We start from the raw sequence: 25425 nt of genomic DNA, 5'->3' as shown, positions 1-25425 counted from the left end.
TTTCTCTCCCGGTAGAACTGAAAGGGCTCCAAACTTTCACCTTTCTGAACAATCTTCTAACTACTTTCTTTCTGCTGTATGCTGAGAACATTCCCTCATTGGGAAATAGTATTGGCATGTGTGTGTGCAAATGCTACCCGAGTGCCGTCTCATCCAAGGACAGGTTTGTGCCAAAAACTATCCTGCCCGGAAGAGTTATTAGCACTTCCTGTTCTTTCTGATACTGTACTGTACTGTGCCCGCGTATAGTCAGCAGGGATGAAGGGTGGCCGCCTTGTCCAATGTCAAATAACATCGGCTGAACATGCTAAGTAATTATTCCCTTACCTTTGTATCAACTCGCCTGATCCTGTGTTGTTTTCCTCACCCTAAAAAAGAAGGAAATCACTGAAACACTGGGAAGGTGTTGGTTCCGTAACTGGAATATAAACCACGCTATTTATTAAGGGTTGTACTTTCTGCGGAGCTGAAATGATGAGCCATTAAAATATAGTGAGGGTTAACTACCCACACCGCTAATTATTGGGGGGGGGGGGGCAGCTTGCTACCACTCCACTCACACACCTGTGATTTAGCTCACTTTACTTTTGGCTCGGATGGAGAGTGGTTGTTTCCGCTCTTCCTCCTCGCCTATTCTGGACTGCCGTTAATTTTTTTCTTTTAACTTTCTTTTCTTATATACAGTATATATATATATATATATATATATATATATATATATATATATATATATATATATATATATATATATATATATATATATATATATATATATATATATATGAAAGCATTCTTAATGTTTATGTATATATATATGTGTATAGAAATGTGGTAAGTTTCCTTTTCAGTGTTTGTGCTGTGTGTGTGATACATATACGACACGACACTTGCGCAAGGCCAGGACACTTCCACTTTGCGGGGAACGACCTCTCCCCCTCTGGTCCATCGGTCTTCCCGTCGGCATATAACCGTTGACTCGGCCGCCACAGGGGAATCGTCATCGCCTGGACCCTCCTCATTCAACTGTTGTCTTCGCCTTTTCCCTTTTCCTACGGGAAACATGGATTTCTGAGCGAAAGGAGTGAGGCCTTTAAGAGATTGACTACGGTCTTTCTCTTCTCAAGGTCGTTCACCTTTCAACAACAATGTACTATTAGGAGGAGCACCTTTTTCATTCGCGGGTTAGGTTGTGCTTCCGATTGTTTGTCTCAATTATCTTAGTGAAATTACAATTGTACAGTAATTTTAACTTGTTCCGTAACTGGAATACAAACCACACTATTTAATAGGGGTATTACTTTCGGCGCAGCTGAAATGACGAGCTATTAAAATTTAACGAGGGTTTACTACCCACACCGCTAGTTAGTGGGGGTAGGGGAGGGTAGCTTGCTACCCCCCCCCCCCCCCCGCCCTCTCACACACCTGTTTTCTCTCTCTCCTCGCCTATTTTGGACTGCGTTAATTTTTGTCTTTACTTACTTTTTCTTATACTTGTAAATATATATATAAACATTCTTACTGTTTATGCATATATATATGTATAGAAATGTTGTAAGTTTTCTTTTCAGTGTTTGTGCTGTGCGTAGTAGCAAGGCCTGCACAGTTCCACTTCGTGGGGAACGGCCTCTCCCTCTCTGGTCCATCGATCTTCCCGACGGCATATATCTGTTAACTCGTCCGCCGCACTCGTCCGCCGCAGGGGATTCGTCATCGCCTAGACCCTCTTCATTCAACTATTATCTTCGCCTTTTCCTCTTTTCCTACGGGAAACTTGGATTCTGAGCGAAGGGAATGTGGCCTTTTAAGATTGACTACGGTCTCTCTCTACTCGAGGTCGTTCACCTTTACTACAACAACGTACTACTGTATTACGGAAGCGCCTTTCCCGTGTGCAGGTTAGGTTGCTATTCCGTTTGTTTGTCCCAATTATTTTTAATGAAATCTAATAGTATTTTAATTTTTCAGCTTTCTCCGTGGGGAACACTTCCCTTTGGGGGGTCAGTGGTTCTCACTATTAGTGAATATTCTTAGATGATTTAGATAATTATAATTCTGTTATAATTCGGTTTTTATTACAGTTATTCCGCTCCCCCCTTCTCCCATGGATGTCGTCTGGGAAAGGAAGGGTGCATATTTAATTCTTATTTCATGTTATTCCCTCGGGGTTTCTCTTCGGAGTTCCTCCCTAGGGAATTTCTGTTAAATAATTACAGTATTTAATTTTATTTTCCCAGTTAACTATGCAGTTTTCTTCGTTTGACTAAAGAGTGCCAACGAAGCAGAGCTGTCCTGTTCATGCCTGGGGAATCTGCTGTCACTCCCGTCCTTCAAAGGACGTCGTCATGGGCGTCATGACGACATGCCAGCACTTCAGATCATCGTAGAACGCTAAAGGAGGTTCGCCTCCAGGCGTTGGACAACTTCCCTTCCGAGGGAGGTTTCCTTCTCAGGTGTGAGGTTATTTTCTCCCTTCAGAGGGAGAACTTCTCATACCTTAATAAATTCATAGCCTTCGACTACTGTTGCTGCCCTTCGGCCAGACTTCTCTCCCCCCTTGCCGACGATCTTCCGCGCACGGGTACCGATGGTTTCCCGCGCGCACACCGCAAGCGCCGACGATCTTCATACGCGCGCAAGCGCCGACGATCTTCATGCGCTCGCAAGCGCCGACGATCTTCATGCGCGCGCAAGCGCCGACGATCTTCATGCGCGCGCAAGCGCCGACGATCTTCATGCGCGCGCAAGCGCCGACGATCTTCATGCGCGCGCAAGCGCCGACGATCTTCATGCGCGCGCAAGCGCCGACGATCTTCATGCGCGCGCAAGCGCCGACGATCTTCATGCGCGCGCAAGCGCCGACGATCTTCATGCGCGCGCAAGCGCCGACGATCTTTCCCGTGTGCGGGTACCGATGGTCTCCTGCGCGAGGCGAAAGTCTTCCGCGTGTGCGTGCCAACAGTCTTATACGCGCGTACGCTCCGACAAGGTGCCGATGGTGTCCCGTGCGTACGTCGATGATTTTCCACGCTTGCTAGCGTCAATAAGTGCGCCAGCACCAACAAGCGTGCACGGCCGACTTTCTCCCCCGCGCGAGCTCCTGGGGTCTCCCGCACGCGCACCAACAGTATTGCACGTGTGCGTGCCGACTTTCTTCTGCGCGCGGGCGCCGATGGTATCCCGCACGTGCGCCAATAGTCTACCGTGCAAGCGCACCGACGGCTTTACGCGCGGGCGCGCTCCGACAGCCTTCGCGTGTGCGCGCTCCAATAATCTTGAGTGCAAGCACACATCCTTCCGTGCGGTCTGACGGTCTTCAACGTGCGGGTGCCGATGGTCTTCTGCACGCACGCGCCAACAATCTCCACGTAGTACTCTCACGCACGCGCCAATGCTCCCATTCTTGCGCAACCAGTCACACGCTTCGGTGCATTCTAGGGAGAATGCACAAACTTCACAGTGCCTTACGCCGCGCCAGCAATCTTCCTCACTTTCCTGCGCCCTCCTGCGCAGTTACGGTCCCCGGATTCATACGCCAGCTCTTGCCAAAGAGTCAAGGCTCGCAGATCCAATGCACCAGCTCTTGTCTAAGAACCAGCGCTTGCCTGCTCTCCAGGCAGATATTAAGCACCAGCACCATCCTGTGTGTCATCGCTCCAGACTCACCTACACAATCGCGCAATTGTCAGTAGAAAGGAGTAAAACTTTTTGGACAGGTCATCATTGCCCCATTCCTCCCCGCAAGCACATAAACATTGCCACTGGGAAAAGAGGAATAAGGCTCCGCAGAAGATTCAAGATTCCGAAGATTCCATCCTACAAGGGAATCGAATCGGGGAATCCTTGGTCCCTGTCTCTTCTAAAGTTTCTTTTTTCCTTGACAGACCAGCGGCAGCAAACAGGAAAGCATCAACAGACTGATCTCTGGATCACTGTTTGCTGATGGCTAGTTCACAGTTTACTGATCGCTAGGTCTCCGATCACCAGATCGCCAATTGCTAGCTCAATGCTGATCTGTGACCTCCAGTCCCTCCAATGACTAACGATCTCCAATTGCTAGCATTTCCAATCATTGATTGCTAGTCAATAACCAGTCATCAGCTTGCTGATCACTAGATCACCGATGGGCAGCTCATCCTTCGATCATTGAACTCAGCTCGCTGATCTCTGACCAGCCCATCTTCAGCTTGCTCATCTCTGACCAAACAGGGGGGATCATAATCAGTTGGCTGTTCTCGAATTCACCATCGGTGCACAGACCACCGATTCATGGTCATCTGTTATTTGCCAGCAGTTCGTGACTCAAACTTACTAGTCAACCGCTTCCTGTAGTTCCTAGATCAGAAGTTATACAACATACTTCTCGCTACTGGCCGTTTGCCATCACGCTAAAGTGATTGGTAAACGTTCGATAACCCTCATCAACGGCTTGCCAACAGGGAACTACTTGCGAGCACTCTCCAACTGCACAGTATCCACGATACACAACGGTTAACCAGTGATTAGCATTCGCCAGATTAATTCTATTCTATGGAATAGCATCAATCCCATCAGGGCGTGTGGTAAGGTTAAGCGTGGCCTTCCTTCTAAAGAAATTCTCTCTCAGAGAAGAATCCTTACACTGGATATCGCTCCTGTTCCTTTACGACACAAGTCAAGACTCCAGCGTCGACAATCTTCCATACAAAAGGATCACCAAGGAGCTGTCCCTTTGAGTCGATGCCCACTCCATGTTGGAGTTCGATCGAGGGGTAAGACCTCAGGTCTTCTTTTGCACACTGGACCTTAAGGACACTTACTCCCAGGTCCAAACCATCCATCTAGGAAGGTTGGGAAATTCAGTCTAGACAAACAAAAAACACCAGTTCAAGGCACTATGCTTCGGTCTTTCCATTACACCCGTCCTGGTCTCACAGGATCGGCTTCCGTCTCCGCTCTCTCGGGACGACTGACTGACCTTAGCAGACTCAGTGGCAACCTTGCATTAACACTGGAATTTCTGAAGTCTTTTTACCAAGATCCAGTGATCAGGGTAAATCTACGGAATCTTCCCTACTTCCCTCCCAGGAGACTGGTGTATCTGGGAATGATTCTAAACACCAATCTCCAGAAAAACCTCCTCGAAATGAGAACGACTTCCATTCCAGGAGACTGGAGTCGGAAAAAGAAGAAAGGAGGGACCATAGTGCTGCACCACACGACCTCAGCCCTCTGGACAGAGCCCGAAGGTACTTTCACTTAGATCTCTTAAGAGATGAAGGCCAACTTTCCGGTCCTTCAACAGCCTCATCGGTTCCTAACAGACCACTCAGTGATGTGATGGACGACACACCGCACACCACATAGAGACTCACATCGACAAGCAAATAGGATCTGGCTTGTAGAATCTTCCCATCTAATAGTATAAACACTAAGATGGGCCAAAGCCCGTTCGGTACCACTTTCAGCCCGCTTCGTTCCAAACTGGAAGAACAGGCTTGCCGACAATCTGTGCACAGCATCTCAGATAGGTATACCGAATGGACTTTGGATCGCCATATAGCCGACAAAGTCCCGACTTTACGAGGTCCTCCAACTAGGGGGTCTGTTCACAATGCCCCTGAACCTCAGGCTACCGTTGCTCACCATCCCTAGACCCCGAGGCTCTCTGGCAACAACGGTGGGTACAACAGTGACGCTTACGTCTCGTCCCTGTTTTATCTAGAGAAGGGCACTCAACAAGGCTAGAACATCGGTCAACCTATCAAGGACTCTCCTAGCTCCGCTATGGCATTATGCAGAAAGGTCTCCAAACCTTTTGCAGCTCGTGATAGAGCCTCCAAGAGAACCCTCTCCGCATATCAGACAACCCACTTCGACACCTACCACAAGCTATTGCTTTGCTATGAGTGTACGCCTGAAGACTACCCAATACCTCTTTGCGAAGAGGTTGGCTAGATAGCTGAGGAGTTCCTCAGCATCAGTCTACCAGGCAGTATCACGTCTTGTGGCGTGGGCGCCATGGGAAAGTGTCTCTTCTCTCGATACCTCGATTCCAGCAATAGCGGAATCCTCAAATATATGCAACAGGAAAAGATCCCCTATTCAGTTTCGATAGGTAAAGATCATCACTCAACCTTGATCCTTCACCTTCATACTGAAAGAAAGGGACACCCTTTCATCAATAGACTTTTCCTAACTCATACAGACACTTGCCTTTCCCCAGTCGGAATTGAGACCTTCCTCTCAGAACATAGTTCAATCTCCGATCCCTAAAGGGACCTCCTTGTGTTCCACTTCACCAGGCAACAAATTTCCTCCTGATTTAAGTACACAATGTTCCTACACACTCGGACAGCAACTATACGAGTTAAGGAACTTCATGGTCTCTCTTTCGACATCGCCCATTATTGAGAAGGGCGAAAGACAAGGGTCAGTTTCGTCCCTGAGTATGTCACCAGACACAGTCTCCAGAGGTGAAGGATCCTACACAAGTCTCAACTAGGTAACGGTCGATCCAGATCATCCATTACTGTACCTCAGGGTGAGGTATGAGACTTTACCTAAAGAAAACGGCAACAGCCTGCCCGGGTCCCTTTCTTGTCAACACCGAGAGAGACTAGAGGAGGATTGCCGAAACATCATCTCGACATGACGACTCACAGTGTCAGGGTTGGTCCTTCTTAGCAGATTACTCTGTGACGCAGGTTTTACAAGAAGGGATGTGAATGCTCCGGATGACTTTCACAACCTTTCTCCTGCAAGGAACTCAATACGATCTCTATTGGTCCAGTGGTGGCTGCACAACAGCTGGTTGTATACCTCAAGCTCCTTATTGGACAAGTAGCAGAAGGTTGAGGGCACTGTTACCCGGTTTTAGTCTGCGTGAATGAAAAGATTTGACTAGCTCTCATTCTTTTCTTCATCCTACCCTCTCGTGGGGAAAGCAACATCCTGGGTTCTCTGCATAGCTGACCTCAAACCACTGCGGGTAAACTATGCTTCCTTGTGTTCCTAGTATTAAGACTAATATTGTTACGTCCCCATACCCTGACGAGGTGGTATTGGGAAAGTCCAAGGCTACAAGTTTCCATCTAAAGAACTTCAGGACAGCTTCCTAGGACAAGTCACACTTCTTCATACCTTCACACACAGCTTGCGTAGGCCGCAGTCCTTGCGTAGCAAGGTTTTAGCGAGGTGCAGGGACTCCTTATTTCTTGGGTGCTTACACACTCAAATAACGAGTCCCCAGGCAAAGCCAAAAAGCCAGACTGGCAGGGACGTCCACCCTTCCTAATGGGTGAGTCACCCCTATTAAATAGCGTGGTTTGTATTCCAGTTACGGAACAAATGACAAATTCGTAGATAATTTGTATTTTTCCTAACTATACAAACCTTAGCTATTTAATCAAATTTGCCTGCCAGCCCTATCCCCCTTGAAGTCCTACCTCCATGCAAAGTGAGCTCAAGCACAGGTGTGTGTGGGGGTGTGTGTGTGTAAGCAAGCTACCCTCCCCTAACCCCCGCTAACTAGCGGTGTGGGTAGTAAACCCTCGTTAAATTTTAATAGCTCGTCATTTCAGCTGCGGCGAAAGTAATACCCCTATTAAATAGCTAAGGTTTGTATAGTTAGGAAAAATACAAATTATCTACGAATTTGTCATTTTCAGCTTTTTCTCCGCTGGGGAACACATCCCTTCGGAGGATCAGGGGTTCTCACTATTAGTGAATATTCTTAGCTGATTTAAATAATTGTAATTCTGGTTTTTATTACAGTTACTCCGCTCCCCCTTCTCCCGTGGATGTCGACTTGGGAAGGGAGGGCGCTGTACTTATTTTTATGTTGTTCCCTCCGGGATCCTCTTCGGAGTTCCTCCCTTAGGAATTTTCTGTTAAATAATTATTTATATTTTATTTTCCCCAGTTAACTACGCTGTTTTCTTTGTTCGACTAAGAGAGCCGATGAAGCAGAGCTGTTCTGTTCATGCTTAGGGAATCTGCTGTCACTGCTGTCCCTCAGAGGATGTCGTCATGGGCGTCATCCCTTCTCTTAGAAGTACGCCCGTGACAACATGACCAGCGCTTCAGATCATCTTAGAATGCTAAAGAGGAGGTTCTCCTCCAGGGGATGGACAACTTTCCCTTCCGAGGGAAAGTTTCCTCCCCAGGTGTGAGGTTGTTTCTCCCTTCTGAGGGAGAACTACCCACATCTTAATAAACTTATCGTCTCCAACTGCTGTTGCTGCCTTCGCCAGACTACTCTCCCCCCTTGCTGAGTCTCTCTTCCTTCAGGGGCGGAGCACAGTCTTAGGCAAGTCTCTCCTACGAAGTGTTCACCTCTCTCGTTCGCGAGAGAGGCCACTCATAGAGACTCCTCTTCGGAGGATCGCTACTGTTGAAGGTCAGCTTGCTGATCCACCGGCCCTCATGGGCGTCATCCCTTCTCTCAGAAGTACGCTTTTGGCAACACCTGATCAGCACTTCATCTTCGAGGAAGGTTGTTTTCCCCTTCCGAGGGAGAACTACCTGCATCTTAATCACTTCACAGACTCTGACTGCTGTTGCTGTCTTCGCCTAGATGGGACTCCCTCCCCCCCTCCCTTGCTGAGTGTCTGTCTTCCTTTGGGGGTAGAGTATAGTCTTAGGCAAGTCTCTCCTGAAGTGATCATCTCTCTCACGAGAGGGGCCACTCATAGAGACTCCTCTTTGGAGGATTGCTACTGCTAAGGTCAGCTTGCTGGTCCACCGGCCCTCATGGGCGTCATCAGTTCTTGATCGTCCTACCAACAGACATACCAGTGCATACCAGCGAAACCCTATGCTGCAGCTTGGTCCATGGACTTCGGTCCTTGACTCTTCTATGGACCTTTCACGGTTGCCATTGGTGGATATTCGCCCTTCCAAAGGGCGCATCCCTGTTCCTGATTGTCCTGTCAGCTGACCTGCCGACCTACCAACGCACTTTACGCTACAGTTAGTCCTTGGACTTCGGTCTTCGTTTCTTCTGTAGATCGTTCCTGCATTTGCGCGCCAGCTCTCTCCTGCACCTGCGCGCCTGTGCTTTCCTACGCGCCCGTGCTCATGCGTGCCAGCATTATCATGCGCACCATTGCTTCTGCGCGCGCGCTATCACCAACAGTCTTCACCACGCGTGCGCCCGCAGTCTTCCGTGCACATACGGCCGCAGTCTTCCGCGCGTGTGCGCCCTCAGTCTTCCTCGCGTGTGCGCCCTCAGTCTTCCGCGCGTGTGCGCCCTCAGTCTTCCGCACGTGTGCGCCCTCAGTCTTCCACGCGTGTGCGCCCGCAGTCTTCCGCGCGCATACGCCCGCAGTCTTCCGCGCGCTCGCGCCTGCAGTCTTCGCGCACTCGCGCCAACGGTCTTTGGATCACCTTGTAGCCAACAGTCCCAACTTTACGGGGTGGTCCAACTATGGATCTGTTCACAATTCCCCTAAACCTCAGGATTCCGCTGCTCCTCAGGCTTCCGCTGCTCCCCAGTCCTAGACCCCAAGACTCTCTGGCAAGAAGTAAAGCCAACAACGGTGGGTACAACAATGACGTTTTAAACAAATGACTTACCCGGTAGTTATATATATAGCTATACGTCCCTGACGTCACGGCAGAATTTTCAAAACTCGCGGCAATCGCCGATTAAGTAGCCAGGTGTACCACCAGTGCGCCCTCTAGGTAGGTACGTGGAACCATTCCAGTGATTCCTCAGATCTTCCTTGCCGCCATACTGGCGACAGCGTTGGATATTTCACTCGTTGCTAACCTGAAATTTTGCAGTTATCTCGGTGATGTACTATTTGGTTATCGGCTTTCGCTCGAATTTGGATTACCCTTTGGATTTTCTTGAACCTCTGTTGAATTATTGTTATTTTGACCCTTGCTCGTTTGATCTCTCTTCTAAATATTCAAAATGGCTGACCCTCCTAAATCTTTTAGAAAGTCAATAAGAGGTTGTAAGACTCGGCTTGCTAAAGCCTCTATCGATCCCCTCTCCATTTGTGTAAAATGCAGAGGTAAAGTGTGTGAGTTGGGGGATCGGTGTGATGAATGTATTTTGTTGTCTGAGAGTGAGTGGTTAGAATTTGACCGCTACACTCGTAAACTTGAGAGAGATAGAATTAGACGAAGTTCTTCTCATTCTAGAGAATATTCCTCTTCCCATGTCAATGAACCTAATCCTTCCCCTGTAGTGGTAGTTACAGATCCCACTACTGTTACCGTTGAGGAACCAACGCTAAAGGACATGATGGTTGCTATTCAAGCACTGGGTGTTAGAGTTAGAGTTAAATCACTTGCTGCGGACAGAAACCAGTTAATGTCCGATGTTAATCAATTAAAAAGTGCAAGTGTCAGTGCTAAAAGTGCGGTTAATGTATTTAGTGCAGTGGAGGGTGCGTCTGCTCGAACCTGTCGTTCACCTAGCCTTAGACCTCTTCCAAGCTCCCCAACCCCTGGGAGAAGGAATGTCGATCAACGAAAGGAAACGAGAGGCGCTAACGCCCGAGCAGACGTCCCCTCGAGCGTACCTGTTGACGTTTCACGGGACGCTCGCCCTCACCATGGGAAAGGTGAGGTTAAAGTGTTTACATCATCTTCGGATGACGCAGCGCCCAGACGGGGCTGGCGTCAAGCTTCCAGAACTCTGTAGAGGAAGATGGATACTGCTGATCAGCGTCCTGACATGACGCGTAATGATCGCGAGCGTCAAGCTTTTGAACCGCAAGCTCCTGGCTGTAGTCATAGGAGTAGTCTGGAGCGTTTTCCTTCTTCCGAAGAAGGCTCTCCTGCTAAGCGACCTTTAAGGACGTCAAAAACTGTCAAGCGTCCAGCCCAGCCTGTTGCTGGACAATGTTCTGAGTCGGGCATGACTTCGGTTCATGGTCCTCCTCCACCTTCAGATTGGTTGTCGCCATCTGGACGATCGGCGCGTTCCTTGAGCGACATTGATAGCGAGCCTGTGGTAGAAGTTACGTCTCCTGTTTCACCACACGTTGACCCTATTTTTAGTATGCTGCAAGATATGCAGCTTAAACTCTCTTCTCTCATGCAAGTTTATTAGCCTGCTGACAACAAGAGAGTGGCTCGACAAGACCCCAAGCGTCAGGAAGCTTCTCACCTTGACATCAAGCGTCGCAAGGTGATAAGTCAGGAGGCTCTTGACGACGGACAGCTTTCCAAATGTCGAGAGCGTGGTAGTCATGACGCCAAACATCAAGCTCCCAAACACAACATCGAACAGGATCCTCCTGTTAAATGTCGAGATACTGTTCCGCATGACTCCGAGTGTCAGGCGACTGCCAAGCGTCAAGCAGCCAGATGTGACGCCTAGCGGCAAGCGGATAAACGTGACGCCGAGCGGCAAGCGGATAAACGTGGCGCCGAGCGGCAAGCGGATAAACGTGGCGCCGAGCGGCAAGCGGATAAACGTGGCGCCGAGCGGCAAGCGGATAAACGTGGCGCCGAGCGGCAAGCGGATAAACGTGGCGCCGAGCGGCAAGCGGATAAACGTGGCGCCGAGCGGCAAGCGGATAAACGTGGCGCCGAGCGGCAAGCGGATAAACGTGGCGCCGAGCGGCAAGCGGATAAACGTGGCGCCGAGCGGCAAGCGGATAAACGTGGCGCCGAGCGGCAAGCGGATAAACGTGACGCCGAGCGGCAAGCGGATAAACGTGACGCCGAGCGTCAAGCCAGACGTGACGCCGAGCGTCAAGCCAGACGTGACGCCGAGCGTCAAGCCAGACGTGACGCCGAGCGTCAAGCCAGACGTGACGCCGAGCGTCAAGCAGGACGTGACCCCGAGCGTCAAGCAGGACGTGACGCCGAGCGTCAAGCAGGACGTGACGCCGAGCGTCAAGCAGGACGTGACGCCCAGCGTCAAGCAGTTGCCGAACGCCAAGCAGTCAGACGTGACGCCGAACGTTACAACCTCGGACGTCGTGATAGCTCTAGTCGATCCGAGCGTCAAGATCGCGAGCGACTTAGTTCCGATCGTTATGATCGCGAGCTTCTCTCTTCTGAGCGTCAAGCTTTTGAACTACGTGACGCCTCCTTGACGACAGACGTGATGATCCTGGACCCATTGACACCAGAAGTCAGTATCCTAAGGAGTTGTCTCATGGTAATCAAGACGTCTCTACTTCGGTTAGAGCAGTGTCGGAGGAAGGCATCGACAATCATCTTTCACCTATTGAGCTGTTAGAGGAATTCTCAGAAGGAGAAGATCCTAAGACCCTTCATCCTTCTTTTGATCTTAAGAAACTCATGAGAGTTTTTACGGAAGAGTTTCCAGATTATTTTTTGCCTGTTGCTCCTCGTTCACCTCCTTCAGAGTTTACCCTAGGGAAGGCGGCGAAGGAGTCTCATTTTACTAAGATGGTTCTTTCACGATCATCAAAGAGAGCTTTGAAGATGTTGGGAGATTAGATGCAGTCCAAAAAGGACCAGGGAAAGAAGGCTTTTTCTTTTCCTCCGGCTAGATTGGCCTCTAAATCTAGCGTGTGGTACGAGACAGGAGAAGTTCTCGGCTTGGGAGTTCCTGCCTCTTCCCAAGGAGACTTTTCAAGTCTGGTAGATTCTCCTCGTCGGACGGCCATGAGAATGACCAGAATTCTCTGGTGAACTTCAGAACTGGATCATCTGCTCAAAGGCGTCTTCAGAGCCTTCGAGGTTTTCAATTTCCTTGATTAGACTCTGGGAGTCTTTGGCAAAAAGGTTTCGGCCTTAAAGGATGTTGACACTGATAGTATCATCCACATCATGTCATGCATGGATAAAGCAGTAAGAGATGGATCTAATGAGTTGGCAACCATTTTCTTGGCGGGGTCCTTAAGAAAAGAGCACTAATGTGTTCTTTTCTGTCCATTGAGGTTACACCCTTTCAGAAGTCTGAATTGCTGTATGCACCTCTTTCTTCCTCTCTTTTCCCACAAGAGCTGGTCAGAGAGGTTTCTTCAGCTTTAACCCAAAAGGCCACTCAAGATTTGGTATCAAAGACAGCAAGGAAGGTCCTACCTACTTCCTTCGCTAGTCGCAAGTTGAAGGAAGAAGCTCCATTCCCTCAGTTTTCGCAGCCCTTTCGAGGGAGGTCTTTCAGTAGGGATAGTTCCAGACCCGAGGGAAGGAAAGCAAGGAGAAGAGGATCCAGACCAGGGCGAAGCAGAGACTGACTGCTTTCGCCTTCAGACAGCAGTAGGAACCAGACTGAATAACTTCTGGCGAGCTTGGGAGGAGAGGGGAGCAGACCTTTGGTCCCTTCAATTACTGAAGGAGGGATACAAAATTCCTTTCATAAGGAAACCTCCTTTAGTGTTGGCTCCAATAGACCTCTCTCCCAGATACAAGGAGTCAAAGAGGCAGGCTAAGCAACTTCAAATGTCTCTCTTGTTGGAGAAGGAGGCGATAGAGAGGGTGCGAGACTTGCGGTCGCCAGGTTTTTACAACCGCTTATTCCTGGTTCCCAAGAACTCGGGGGGATGGAGACCAGTCCTGGACGTAAGTGCCCTCAACGCTTTTGTTCAGAAGACAAAGTTCTCCATGGAAACATCGAAGTCTGTCCTAGCAGCAGTAAGAAAGGACGACTGGATGGTCTCTTTAGACCTTCAGGATGCTTACTTCCATATCCCCATTCATCCGAGCTTCAAGCATTACCTGAGGTTCGTTTACAAGGAGGAAGTCTTCCAGTTTCGGGCCCTGTGTTTGGGACTCGGCACCGCCCCTCAAATATTCACAAAGCTAATGCTAAATGTAGCAAGCATACTGCACTCAAGAGGTATCAGAGCTTCCCTGCATCAGGATGATTGGCTACTCAGAGCTCATTCCTACAATCGCTGCCTGGAGGATCTACAAATGACATTGAGGTTATCAGAAGAGCTGGGTCTTCTGGTAAACAGAGAAAAGTCTCAACTGACTCCATCACAAAAGATCATTTATTTGCGGATGGAGATTCAGAGTCAAGTTTTTCGGGCTTTTCCGTCACCCTCAAGGAGGGAGCAAGCCCTTCTGAAACTTCATTCTTTTCTAAAGGAACGGAAGTGTTAAGTGAGAGAGAGGATGAGTCTGCTGGGAACTCTCTCCTCGTGTGAGCAGTTTGTCTCCCTGGGAAGGCTGAATCTTCATCCTCTGCAGTTCCACCTCAATCGTCATTGGGACAAGGAAAAGGTTCTAGAGACAAGATGCATCCCCATTACGGAATCTCTAAGAAGTTGCCTTCAGTGGTGGAACGACCCGGGCAAACTTCAAGAAGGTCTCTCCTGGAACAGAGGAACCCAGACCTTGTGTTGTGTTCCGACACCTCGGACTCGGGATGGGGAGCAACACTGGGCAAGTTGAAGATCTCGAGTCTGTGGACGAAAGATCAGGAGAGCCTCCACATCAACCAGAAGGAGCTGTTAGCAGTCCTGTAGGTCCTCAAAGGTTTCGAAAGGTCAGTGTTGAACAGAGTGGTGCAGGTCAACGCCGACAACACTACAGCAGTGGCATACATAGCCAAACAAGGCGGAACCCACTCGAGGTCCCTTTACGAGGCTGCGAGATTGCTTCTCATCTGGGCAAAGGAGAAGAATGTAACCCTTGTAACAAGCTTCATTCGGGGGGAAAAGAATGTGATGGCAGACAGCCTCAGCAGGAGAGATCAAGTTCTGTCCACAGAGTGGGCACTTCATCAAGAGGTCTGCAAGAACCTGTGGCGGATTTGGGGTCGTTCGTCCATAGATCTGTTCGCAACCTCGAAGACGAAGAGGCTAGAAACATACTGCTCCCCAGTGCCAGATCTTGAAGCAGTCCACATAGACGCTTTCCTTCCAGACTGGTCCCACCTGGATGTGTATGCATTCCCTCCATTCAAGATTCTGTACAAAGTGTTGCAAAAGTTTATGTCACACGAGGGAACCAGATTGACTCTTGTGGCCCCCTTTTGGCCTTCAAGAGAGTGGTTCACAGAGGTTCTAGAATGGATGATGGACACCCCGAGAAGCCTTCCATTAAGAGTAGATCTACTCAAACAACCCAACTTGGAAAGGTACCATTAAAACCTCCAAGCTCTACATCTAACTGCCTTCAAACTATCGAAAAACTCACAAGAGCTTGAGGATTTTCAAAGGAAGCAGCTAGGGCTATTGCAAGAGCAAGGAGGGTTTCTACCATCAAGGTTTACCAATCCAAGTGGGGGGTTTTTAGAGAATGGTGCAGAGTCAATTCTGTTTCCTCATCCAGTACCTCTTTGACTCAGATTGCTGACTTCTTGTTAGACCTTAGAAGGAAACGTAGGTTTTCATCTTCTACCATCAAGGGATACAGGAGCATGTTAGCGGCCCTATTTAGGCACAGGAACTTAGACCTTTCTAGTATTAAAGACCTGCAGGACCTTCTCAAATCTTTTGAAACATCTAAGGAACGGTACCAAGAATCACCAGCTTGGAATCTGGATGTAGTCCTGAAGTTCCTCATGAGTGACAGATTTGAGCCCTTGCTCTCAGCTTCTTTTAAGGACCTCACTATGAAGACTCTATTCTTGGTCAGTCTGGCAACAGCTAAAAGGGTTAGTGAGGTTCATGCTTTTAGTAAGAACATTGGCTTTGGAGATAACAAAGCTATCTGCTCCTTGCAACTAGGATTTCTGGCAAAGAATGAACGCCCTTCTTAACCCTGGCCCAAGGCTTTTGAGATTCCGAACCTCTCGGATGTAGTTGGTGAAGAATTGGAGAAGGTCCTATGCCCAGTAAGAGCCCTGAAGTTCTACCTGGACAGAACGAAAGAGTTGCGAGGCAAATCAGAAGCTCTTTGGTGCTCGGTCAAGAAGCCCTCGTTACAGATGTCGAAGAATGCCCTTCCTTTCTTCATCAGACTCTTAATAAGAGAGGCTCATTCGCATTGCAGTGACACAGACCTCAAACTTTTGAAAGTCAAGACGCATGAAGTTAGAGCTGTAGCCTTCAAACAGAATAGATCTTTGCAGAGCATTATGGACACAACCTTTTGGAGGAGTAAATCTGTGTTCTCCTCACATTATTTGAAATGTGTCCAGACCCTTTATGAGGACTGCTACACTCTGGGACCATTCGTAGCAGCGAGTGCAGTAGTGGGGAAAGGATCTACTACTGTACTACATTCCCTTAACCTAATACCCTATTCTTCTCTTGGAACTTTTGTATTTTTATGGTTCTTTGTGGAGATTGGTCGACAGTCTTCCACAATCATTGATTTTAGTCAGGTGGTCAGTTTTGTTCCTTGAGAGGGCCCGGAACAAGGGTTCGTTCCGTAACCGAAATACAAACCACGCTATTTACATAGGGTTTACTTTCGGCGTAGCTGAAAATGATGAGCCAATAGATTTTTAACGAGGGTTAACTACCCCCGCGCTAGTTAGCAAGGGGGTAGGGGAAGGGGTAGCTTGCTACCCCTCCCCCCCACACACCGGTGAATTGTCTCACTTCACTTTTGGCTCAGACGATGTGCAGACGTGTCTGTCTTTCGTCCTCGCTTTTGACAGCCTTAATCTGTTTTTTCTTTTTCTTAGACTGTGTGTGTTTGGAAGTTGGCCTCGCCCTTCATCGCAGTTATACGCAAGTCCCCTGGACTCTCCGGCCGCCCCTGTGGTACCTTCATGTCGGCGGTCGAGATGGATCCTCACACCGTTTGCCTGCAGTGTCGAGGTCAACAGTGTGCTAAGGACTTAACGTGTAGTGAGTGCAGGGAGTGGTCTACCTCCCAGTGGGAGAGGTTTGCCCGGCGTCGTAAGAAGAAGTCCAAGAGAGACCTTTCTCCTTCAAGGGTTGCCTTGAAAGAGGAAGGCTCCAAGGACTCTTCTTCCGCTGCCCAAATCTCCTCCGAAGCTCCCACTCGGCCGGCCTCTCGTGAGAGACCGCCGAGTGGTAGCGTAGACCATTGTTCTGTTTCCCGATCTCGGGGTGCGGGAGAGGGCGTTGCCTCCCATAGCGGGGCGGCTCCCCCTCCTCCTCCGGGGGAGGATTTTGATTCAAATTATGATGACCATGCTGTGTCTAATTATGATCTCTTTCAGCTCTGGGCTTCCTTGGGGCTTAAGGGCTTGCCCTCCAAGGAAGCCCTGTTTGACCTTATCCAGTTGGGGGCTGCTGTCAAACAATCGCCGGTGATAGCAGAGGTAGACCCTCTGTCTATTGTCGACGTGGTTGTGGCAGAGGCTTCCGACGGGTCTGGTCAAACCTCTGCTGCTGCTGCTGTTGCGGACGTTGCTGAAGGCTCTACTCCCCCTTCCGAACATCCTTCGAAGGGGAAGTTGGGTCCCACGGTCTCTCCTGCGGGTGCGCCTCCTCCTCGGGGGAGCGCACTGACAGAGACTCCTCTTCGGAGGACCGACGATGTGGATGATCTTCCTCGAGGCCGCCTTCGCCGTAAGGCTCGTCGTTCTCTTCGCCGCAGGGGCCTCCCGTCTCCCTATAAGGGAATCAAGAGGCGCCTCTTCGAGTCGTCCCTTCTGCCTTCCTCTGCAGAGGATTCTCCTCGTCGGGAGCAGACCGTAGCAGCCACGTCCTTAGACCTCTCCGCAGATCGCCCGCGATATCCTATGCCTACCAGACCTTCCACTTCTGGCGCAGATGTGCAGCAGGCGCCTACTAACCTCGTCACCCGACGGGCACCGGTCCCTTCGGGGCAAAGGGATGTCTCCCATGGTGTGGGTATTTCCCTTGCGCGTCAGGGTTCCCCTGTGCGCTCAACTGCGCGTTCATGCGCAGTAGCGCACAAGCGCTCTCCTGAGTTGCAGCCACCAGACTCGCCGCGCCAGCGCTCCCCTGCTCGCCAGCGCTCTCCTGATCATCAGCTCTCTCCTGCTCGCCAGCGCTCCCCTGTAAGCAGTCAGTGCCCTTCTGATCCTGCGGCGCGCTTGGCGCGCCATCGGTCTCCTGAGCGCACACGATCTCCTGCTCGTCAGCGCGCACCTGTGCACCTTGTTCCTGATGCGCGCCAACGCTCGCCCACGCGCCCTAGATCTTCGGATCTGGACGCAGGCAAGGACCTTACTCCTCCGCCTCGCCCGCGCGCCCCTGTGCGCCCATCTTCGCCTGCGCAACAGCGCGCACGCTCCCCGGTGCGTACTTTAAGAGTTCAAGCGCGCCGCGAGCGTTCGCCCTTGCACGTTTCCACGCCACCTGATCCTGCGCCCCAGCTGTCTACGCGTTGACACCCTCCTGCGCACCAACGATCTCCTGCGCGACAACGTTCTCCTGAGCGCCCGCTTGATCCATCGCCAAAGCGCAAGTGTTCGCCAACGCGCCCATGACTTGGATCGCCATAGATCCCCGACGCGCACACGCGCCAAATCGCCAGTGCGCGGTCGATCGCCTGCGCGTACTACGCGCCATCGTTCTCCAACGCGCCATCACGCCATCACGCCATCACTCGCAGACGCGTCAGCGTTCGCCAACGCGCCATCGCTCGCCCACGAGCCATAGATCTTCAGGGCGCCCTCGATCTCCTGCGCTTCACAATTCTCCTGACTGACAGCGATCTCCTCTACCCTCGTGTGCTTATTCACCTGTGCGCCAACACGCCCCCTCGTCAACGTGCCCTCGCGCCCACTCGCCAGTGCGCCCACTCGCCAGTGCGCCCACTCGCCAGTGCGCCCACTCGCCAGCGCGCCCACTCGCCCGTGCTCCGGCAGCCACCCGCGCACGATTCCTTGAATGCTCCATCGCGCGAGCGCCAGCACGACCCCCGTTCTCGTCGGGTTCCGCAGCTCGTGCCTGTGACAGGGACGCATACTTCCAGATCGCCATCAGGATCGCCACCGAGCAAGCGCAGGTCTCTCACCCAGGACCAGGAAGAGTCGTCGGAGAGGTCTAGGCAACATTCTTCCCTTTCTTCTTTACAGGTAGGCCCCGTTGCGTCCACTCCGAAGAATCAGGCGATCCCCTTCCCTCCAGCGGGAATTACGGACACTGCGTCCGTCACCTGTCAGTCTTGGTTTGGTCACCTGATGAAAGCGGTGGTGCAGGCTGTGAAGCCAGCTATCGCTGATCTGGGACTCAAGCCAAGGACAGACTCGCCCCCGCCGAAGAGAAGGAGAGGAGTGGACTTCGTGGTGACTTCTCCCAGGGAGAAGTTGGCTCCTAAGAGGTCCGTCAGGAAGGCTCCATCCCCTTCGCGGTCGTTTTCTCCATCTCCTGTGGACGAAGCCTTTCCGTCCTCAGGAGAGTCCAGCGAGGTGAGGGCCTCTCCCATGGCACCAATGAGAGAAACCCCACCTCGAGGAAGAGAAACGTTTCGTGTGGAAGGTACCTTCCAGACCTCTTTGCTGGAGTCCTGTATCCCACTCAGGAGGAAACCCAAGGACTCAAAGACGATTCCTAAGTCGTCTTCACGGATTCGTCAAGAGCCAACCAGACCCCGGGAGAACGTCCACGTGTCTCCCCAAGAAGAGCCTCTGGGGACGGGAGACCTAGCTGCCAGTCCACATGGAGGAGAGCAGCATGAGTCTGAGCATGCCTTCTGGCAGGTCTTGAATCTAATGAGTCAACTCAACAGTTTCAAGGACCCGGAGATCGCCCCTCGCGAAGGCAAGGACACGGTCCTAGACCAAGTCTATGGTACCCAGAAACCCCCAAGGGCCAGCGCAGCTTTGCCTTGGTCCCAGGGGGTGAAGAGTGCCAGAGACAAGGTCGAAGCTCAGCTCTCGGATCTCGCCTCCTCCAGCCGTTTCTCTGCCGGGAACAGACTCCTCCCACCTCCTCGTTTACAGCAGAGGAGGTATTTTGAGATCATGGGGGAGTCCAGCCTAGCTCTTCCCCTCCACCACTCGGTGGAAGAGCTCACAAGGGGAACTCCGCTTGAGAAGCTCACCTCCCGGCAGGTGACATTCTCGGCTTCGGAGATCCTGAGCCAGGAGAAGGTCGCGAAGTGTGCCATGCAGGCCACTTCGTGGCTGGACGTCTGGCTGGGTTCTCTGGGCATCCTATTGCGCTCCGAGGACTTGTCTAAGGAGAGCAATAGGAAGGCCCTGGAGACCTTCCTCCTCTCGGGCACTCGCTCCATCGAGTTCCTGGCCCACCAGGTTACCAACCTGTGGGCCAACTCGATCTTGAAGCGTCGTGATGCGGTGACCGAGAAGTTCCATCCGAAGGTCCACGCCATGGATGTCTGCATGCTCAGACACTCCTCCATCTTTGGAGGAAGCTTGTTTGAGCCCAAGGACGTGGAGCGCACAGCTGAGAGGTGGAGGAAGTCGAACCAGGATTCGCTCCTCCAAAGGGCCCTCACATCTTGGCCCTACAAGCCTCCAGCTCCGCAACAACATCAACAGCAGCCTCGCAGGACACCGAAGCAGGCTCCGGCAGCTAAGACGAAGGTGTCTAAGCCTCAGCCCTTTCCTGTCAAGGACAAGAGGGGTGGTAAGTCCTCCAGGGGAGGCAAAACTCCTAGAGGGAGCGGCTGTGGCCGTAAACGCTAGGAGTGGCAGTCCCCCCGCGTGTCCACCTGTGGGGGGATGCCTACAAAGTTGCGTGCACAGGTGGCAGCAACATGGGGCCGATTCTTGGACAGTCTCTGTGATCGGCCAAGGTTATCGCGTCCCATTCACAACATCTCAACCTCCCCTGACAGCGAATCCAGTGTCGTTGAGCTCCTATGCCATGGGATTGGCAAAGGGGCTGGCCCTTCGGGCGGAAGTCGAGACCATGCTCAAGAAGGATGCTCTCCAAGAGGTCGTGGACGGCTCTGCAGGCTTCTTCAGTCAACTCTCTTGTAAAGAAGGCGTCTGGAGGCTGGAGACCCGTCATCGATCTCTCAGCTCTGAACAAGTTTGTCAAGCAAACTTCGTTCAGCACGGAGACAGCTGACACGGTCAGACTTGCAGTGAGACCACAAGACTTCATGTGCACACTGGGCCTGAAGGACGCGTACTTCCAGATCCCAATCCATCCGTCTTCCAGGAAGTACTTGAGATTCAGCCTAGACAGCAAGACCTACCAGTTCAAGGTACTGTGCTTCGGTCTCTCCACAGCACCTCAGGTGTTCACCAGAGTGTTCACCCTGATTTCGTCATGGGCGCACAGGAACGGCATCCGTCTCCTCCGATATCTGGACGACTGGCTGATCCTAGCAGACTCGGAGTCGACCCTTCTTCAACACCGAGACAGGCTTCTGGGACTTTGCCAAGGTCTAGGGATCATGGTAAATCTCGAGAAGTCCTCTCTGCAGCCGTCCCAGCGACTGGTTTATCTAGGCATGTTATTAGACACCAATCTCCACAAAGCCTTTCCATCAGACGACAGGATAGCAAGGCTGAGGAGGGTGGCAGAGCCCTTCCTCAGGCGGGAAGAGCTTCCAGCCCAATCATGGTTACGTCTTTTAGGTCACCTAGCCTCCCTGGCCCGTCTGGTCCTGAACGGCCGTCTCAGGATGAGATCCCTGCAATGGCGGCTCAAGTCCCGGACTCTCTGGTCCCTATAGGACCCACGGAACAGGCGGACCTGCGGTGGTGGCTGATCGATGGAAACCTGCGAAAGGAAGTGGATCTTTTCGTCCTTCCCCCGGATTTGACACTGTTTTCGCAAGCGTCAAAAGAAGGGTGGGGGGCCCACATTCTGAACCAGAGGGTCTCATGCCTTTGGTCAGAATCAGAAAAGTACCTACACATCAACCTGCTAGAAATGAAGGCCGTGTATCTGGCTCTTCAACAGTTCCAACGGACCCTGGCGGGCCACTCCGTGGTGGTGATGAGCGACAACACCATGGTAGTGGCTTATATCAACAAGCAGGGAGGTACCTTTTCACAACAGCTATCCCATCTTGCAGTAGAGATTCTGAGGTGGTCCGAAGTCCACTCGATAACACTATCAGCTCGCTTCATTCCTGGCAAGAGGAATGTGCTCGCCGACAGTCTGAGCAGGGCTTCGCAGATAGTGAGTACCGAGTGGTCTTTGGATCCTCAGATAGCCAACAAAGTCCTGACTTTGTGGGGTTCCCCGACGGTGGACCTGTTCGTGACAGCCTTGAATTTCAAGCTGCCTCTGTACTGCTCCCCAGTCCCGGACCCCAAGGCTCTCTGGCAAGATGCTTTCCAACAACGATGGGACAACATCGACGTGTACGCCTTCTCACCGTTCTGTCTTATGAGAAGGGTGCTCAACAGGACCAGACTATCGGTCAACCTGTCTATGACCCTGATAGCTCCGCTATGGCATCACGTGGAATGGTTCCCGGACCTTCTGCAACTCCTGACGGAACTTCCGAGAGAACTTCCCCCACAACACGAGCTACTCAGACAGCCACATTGCAACATCTTCCACAAAGCCGTAGCCTCGCTTCGGCTTCACGCCTGGAGACTATCCAGCGTCTCCTCACGGAGAGAGGCTTTTCCCAACAGGTTGCGGAAAGAATGTCTCGTCACCTGCGAAAGTCCTCCGCGGGAGTCTACCAAGCAAAGTGGAGAGTCTTCTGTGGTTGGTGTCGTGGGAGGGGTATCTCTCCACTCAATGCCACTATTCCAGCAATACAGTAGCGGAGTTCCTCGTGTATTTGCGGGAAGAAATGCGCCTTTCGGTTTCGGCGGTGAAAGGCTATCGCTCAGCCTTAAGTCTGGCCTTTAGGCTGAAAGTAGTGGACATTTCTTCCTCGCTAGAACCCTCTTTACTCATACGTAGCTATGAGCTTACCTGCCCTCAGTCGGAAGTGTGACCTCCTCCATGGAACGTGGTTCGGGTTCTCAGGGCTCTGAAGAGACCTCTCTTCGAACCATTACTCCAGGCCTCTGATCGCCACCTGACTTGGAAGACGGCTTTCCTACTCGCGTTGGCCTCTGCCAAACGAGTTAGTGAACTTCATGGTCTCTCATACGATATCGCCCATTCAAGGGGATGGGGGGAGGTAACGTTCAGGTTCGTCCCTGAGTTTGTTGCCAAGACTCATCAGAACCCTGGAGTGCCGGACCCACGGTTCGACTCCTTCAGGGTCACGAGTCTCCGTTCTGTAACAAGTGACCCAGATCATCTGCTATTATGCCCAGTGAGGAGTCTGAGGCATTACTTGAAGAGGACAGCTGCAGATCGTCCCCGCGTGCAAGCGTTGTTTGTAAGCACAGGAAGGACCAAGAGGAGGGTCACCAAGAACACCAGCTCGGCTTGGATTCGAAGGGTTATCCATCACGCCTTGAATCCGGACCCTCCTCCGTCACGTCGCCCTAGGGCACACGACGTCAGGGGCATCGCTACATCCCTGGCCTTTAAGAGAAACTTCTCTGTGACGCAGGTGCTACAAGTTGGGGTCTGGAAGCATCAAACGACCTTCACAGCCCACTACCTGCAGGACGTGACCCACAGGAGCCTCGATACCTTTTCTATCGGCCCCGTGGTGGCTGCACAACAGCTGGTCTAACCTCAGGCTCCTTAGTTGACAAGTAGCAGAAGGTTGAGGGCATTGTTACCCGGTCTTAGTCTGCATGAATGAAAGAGTATGTCTGGCCCTTACTTCTTTCTTCATCCTCCCCTCTCTTGGGGAAAGCAGCATCCTAGTCTCTGCATAGCTGACCTCAACCTCTGCAGGTAAACCATGCTTCCTTGTGTTCCTAGTATTAAGTTAATACTGCCGCGTCCCCCATACCCTGACGAGGTGGTATTGGGAGAGTCCTAGCCTAGGATTCCATCTAAAGGACTCCAGGTCAACTTCATAGGACGAGTCACACTCTTCCTCCACACACAACTTATGTAGGCCACACGTTACTTGCGGAGCAAGGAACTTGTGAGGTGCAGGGACTCCTTTTCTCAAGTGCTACTCACTCGGATTCTGAGTCTCCGGGTAAAGCCAAAGCCAGTAAGGCTGGGGACTTTCCACCCTTCCTAAGGGGTAAGTCACCCTATGTAAATAGCGTGGTTTGTATTTCGGTTACGGAACAAATGACAAATTCGGAGATAATTTGTATTTTTCCTAACCTTACAAACCTTAGCTATTTACACATATTTGCCCGCCAGCCCTGTCCCCCAAGACAAGTCCTACCTCTAAGTAAAGTGAGACAATTCACCGGTGTGTGGGGGGGGAGGGGTAGCAAGCTACCCCTTCTCCTACCCCCTTGCTAACTAGCGCGGGGGTAGTTAACCCTCGTTAGAAATCTATTGGCTCGTCATTTTCAGCTACGCCGAAAGTAAACCCTATGTAAATAGCTAAGGTTTGTATGGTTTGGAAAAATGCAAATTATCTCCGAATTTGTCATATTGGAGGAGGTCCTGTCACATAGAGGTTTACACCGGTTTGACAGCTCTTAGAGGTCTTCAGCTCCCTGGGTGGATCGCTGGATCTCGTAAGGAAAGCGGACATAATGAGGCAGAGAATCATTGAAGTCGGCTTCCTTATCAGGTACGAACCATTAAGCTTGTTTATTAACTCTTAAGTAAAATTCCAACAATGTTGGCTGTCTCTGACCCTCCATCAAAGGTGTCAATCAGCTATATATATAACTACCGGGTAAGTCATATGTTTAAAAATGATTTTTTCATAATAAAATAAATTTTTGAACATACATACCTGGTAGTTATATATAATTTAATTCGCCCCCTCCTCCCCTCTAGAGACTTTTGGGCATGGAAGATCTGAGGAATCACTGGAATGGTTCCAGGTACCTACCTAGAGGGCGCACTGGTGGTACACCTGGCTACCTAATCGGCGATTGCCGCGAGTTTTGAAATTTCTGCCGTGGCGTCAAGGACGTATAGCTATATATATAACTACCGGGTAAGTATGCTCAAAAATTTATTTTACGTCTCGTCCCTGTTTTTGTCTAAAGAGAAGGGTACTCAACAAGGCTAGAATATTGGTCAGCCTCTCAAGGGCTCTCATAGCTTTGCTATGGCATTACTGTACGCAGAACGGTTTCCAAACCTTCTGAAGCTCCTGAGAGTGTGTCCAAGAGAACCCTCTCCACGTCACAGACAACCACACTTCGACATCTACCACAAGCTATAGCCTTACTATGATTGTACACCTGGAGACTACCCAGTACCTTCTCTCTTACAGAGGTTTTTCGCAATAAGGAATCCCTCAGCATCAGTCTACCAGGCAAAGTATAACGTCTTCTGTGGTTGGTGTCATGGGAAAGTGCATCTCTCCACTCAATACCTCTATTCCAGCAATAGCGGAATCCTTGAGTATATGCAGGAGGAAAAGACCATCTTTTCAGTTTGGTAGGTAAAGACGATCACTCTACCTTGAGCCTCGCCTTCAAATTGAAAGGAAGGGACACCCCCTCATCCCTAGAACTTTCTTAACTCTTGCGACTTACAACTTGCCTTTTCCCAGTCGGAATTGAGACCTCCCTCTCGGAACATGGTTCGAGTTCTCCGGTCTCTAAGGAGACCTCCTTGTGTTCCACTTCAACAGGCAACAAATTTTCACTTGGTTTAGATGACAGTGTTCCTACACACTTTGACAGCAGCCAGATGAGTCAAGGAACTTCATGGTCTCTCTTTCGACATT

General features: G+C 51.0%; 2 protein-coding genes across 2 annotated transcripts in view; both read left to right on the top strand.

The window, feature by feature from the left end:
• The window catches only part of LOC137658527 (protein kinase C-binding protein NELL2a-like), a 272490-nt gene that overhangs the window by 2538 nt on the left and 244527 nt on the right, over positions 1 to 25425 (top strand). The gene's annotated exons all lie outside the window — the stretch shown is intronic.
• Positions 10643 to 12411, top strand: LOC137658929 (nuclear speckle splicing regulatory protein 1-like). Its single transcript, XM_068394044.1, has 4 exons — positions 10643 to 10948; positions 11048 to 11236; positions 11318 to 11643; positions 12048 to 12411. Exons 1-4 carry the CDS (start codon positions 10643 to 10645, stop codon positions 12409 to 12411), a joined length of 1185 nt encoding a protein of 394 aa, XP_068250145.1.

The sequence above is a fragment of the Palaemon carinicauda genome, chromosome 19, assembly GCF_036898095.1.
Source record: "Palaemon carinicauda isolate YSFRI2023 chromosome 19, ASM3689809v2, whole genome shotgun sequence".
NCBI lineage: Eukaryota > Metazoa > Arthropoda > Malacostraca > Decapoda > Palaemonidae > Palaemon > Palaemon carinicauda.
Note: the sequence above shows the minus strand (reverse complement) of the source record. Positions and strands in the feature narration are given on the sequence as shown.

Excerpts from the sequence above, each read along its gene's own strand:
- LOC137658929 (XM_068394044.1), top strand. The coding sequence starts at position 10,643 with ATGGATACTGCTGATCAGCGTCCTGACATGACGCGTAATGATCGCGAG. Across the intron at positions 11,237-11,317 it reads ACATCGAACAGGATCCTCCT|CGGCAAGCGGATAAACGTGA; the intron begins GTTAAATGTCGA and ends TGTGACGCCTAG. Across the intron at positions 11,644-12,047 it reads GATAAACGTGACGCCGAGCG|ACGTGATGATCCTGGACCCA; the intron begins GCAAGCGGATAA and ends CCTTGACGACAG.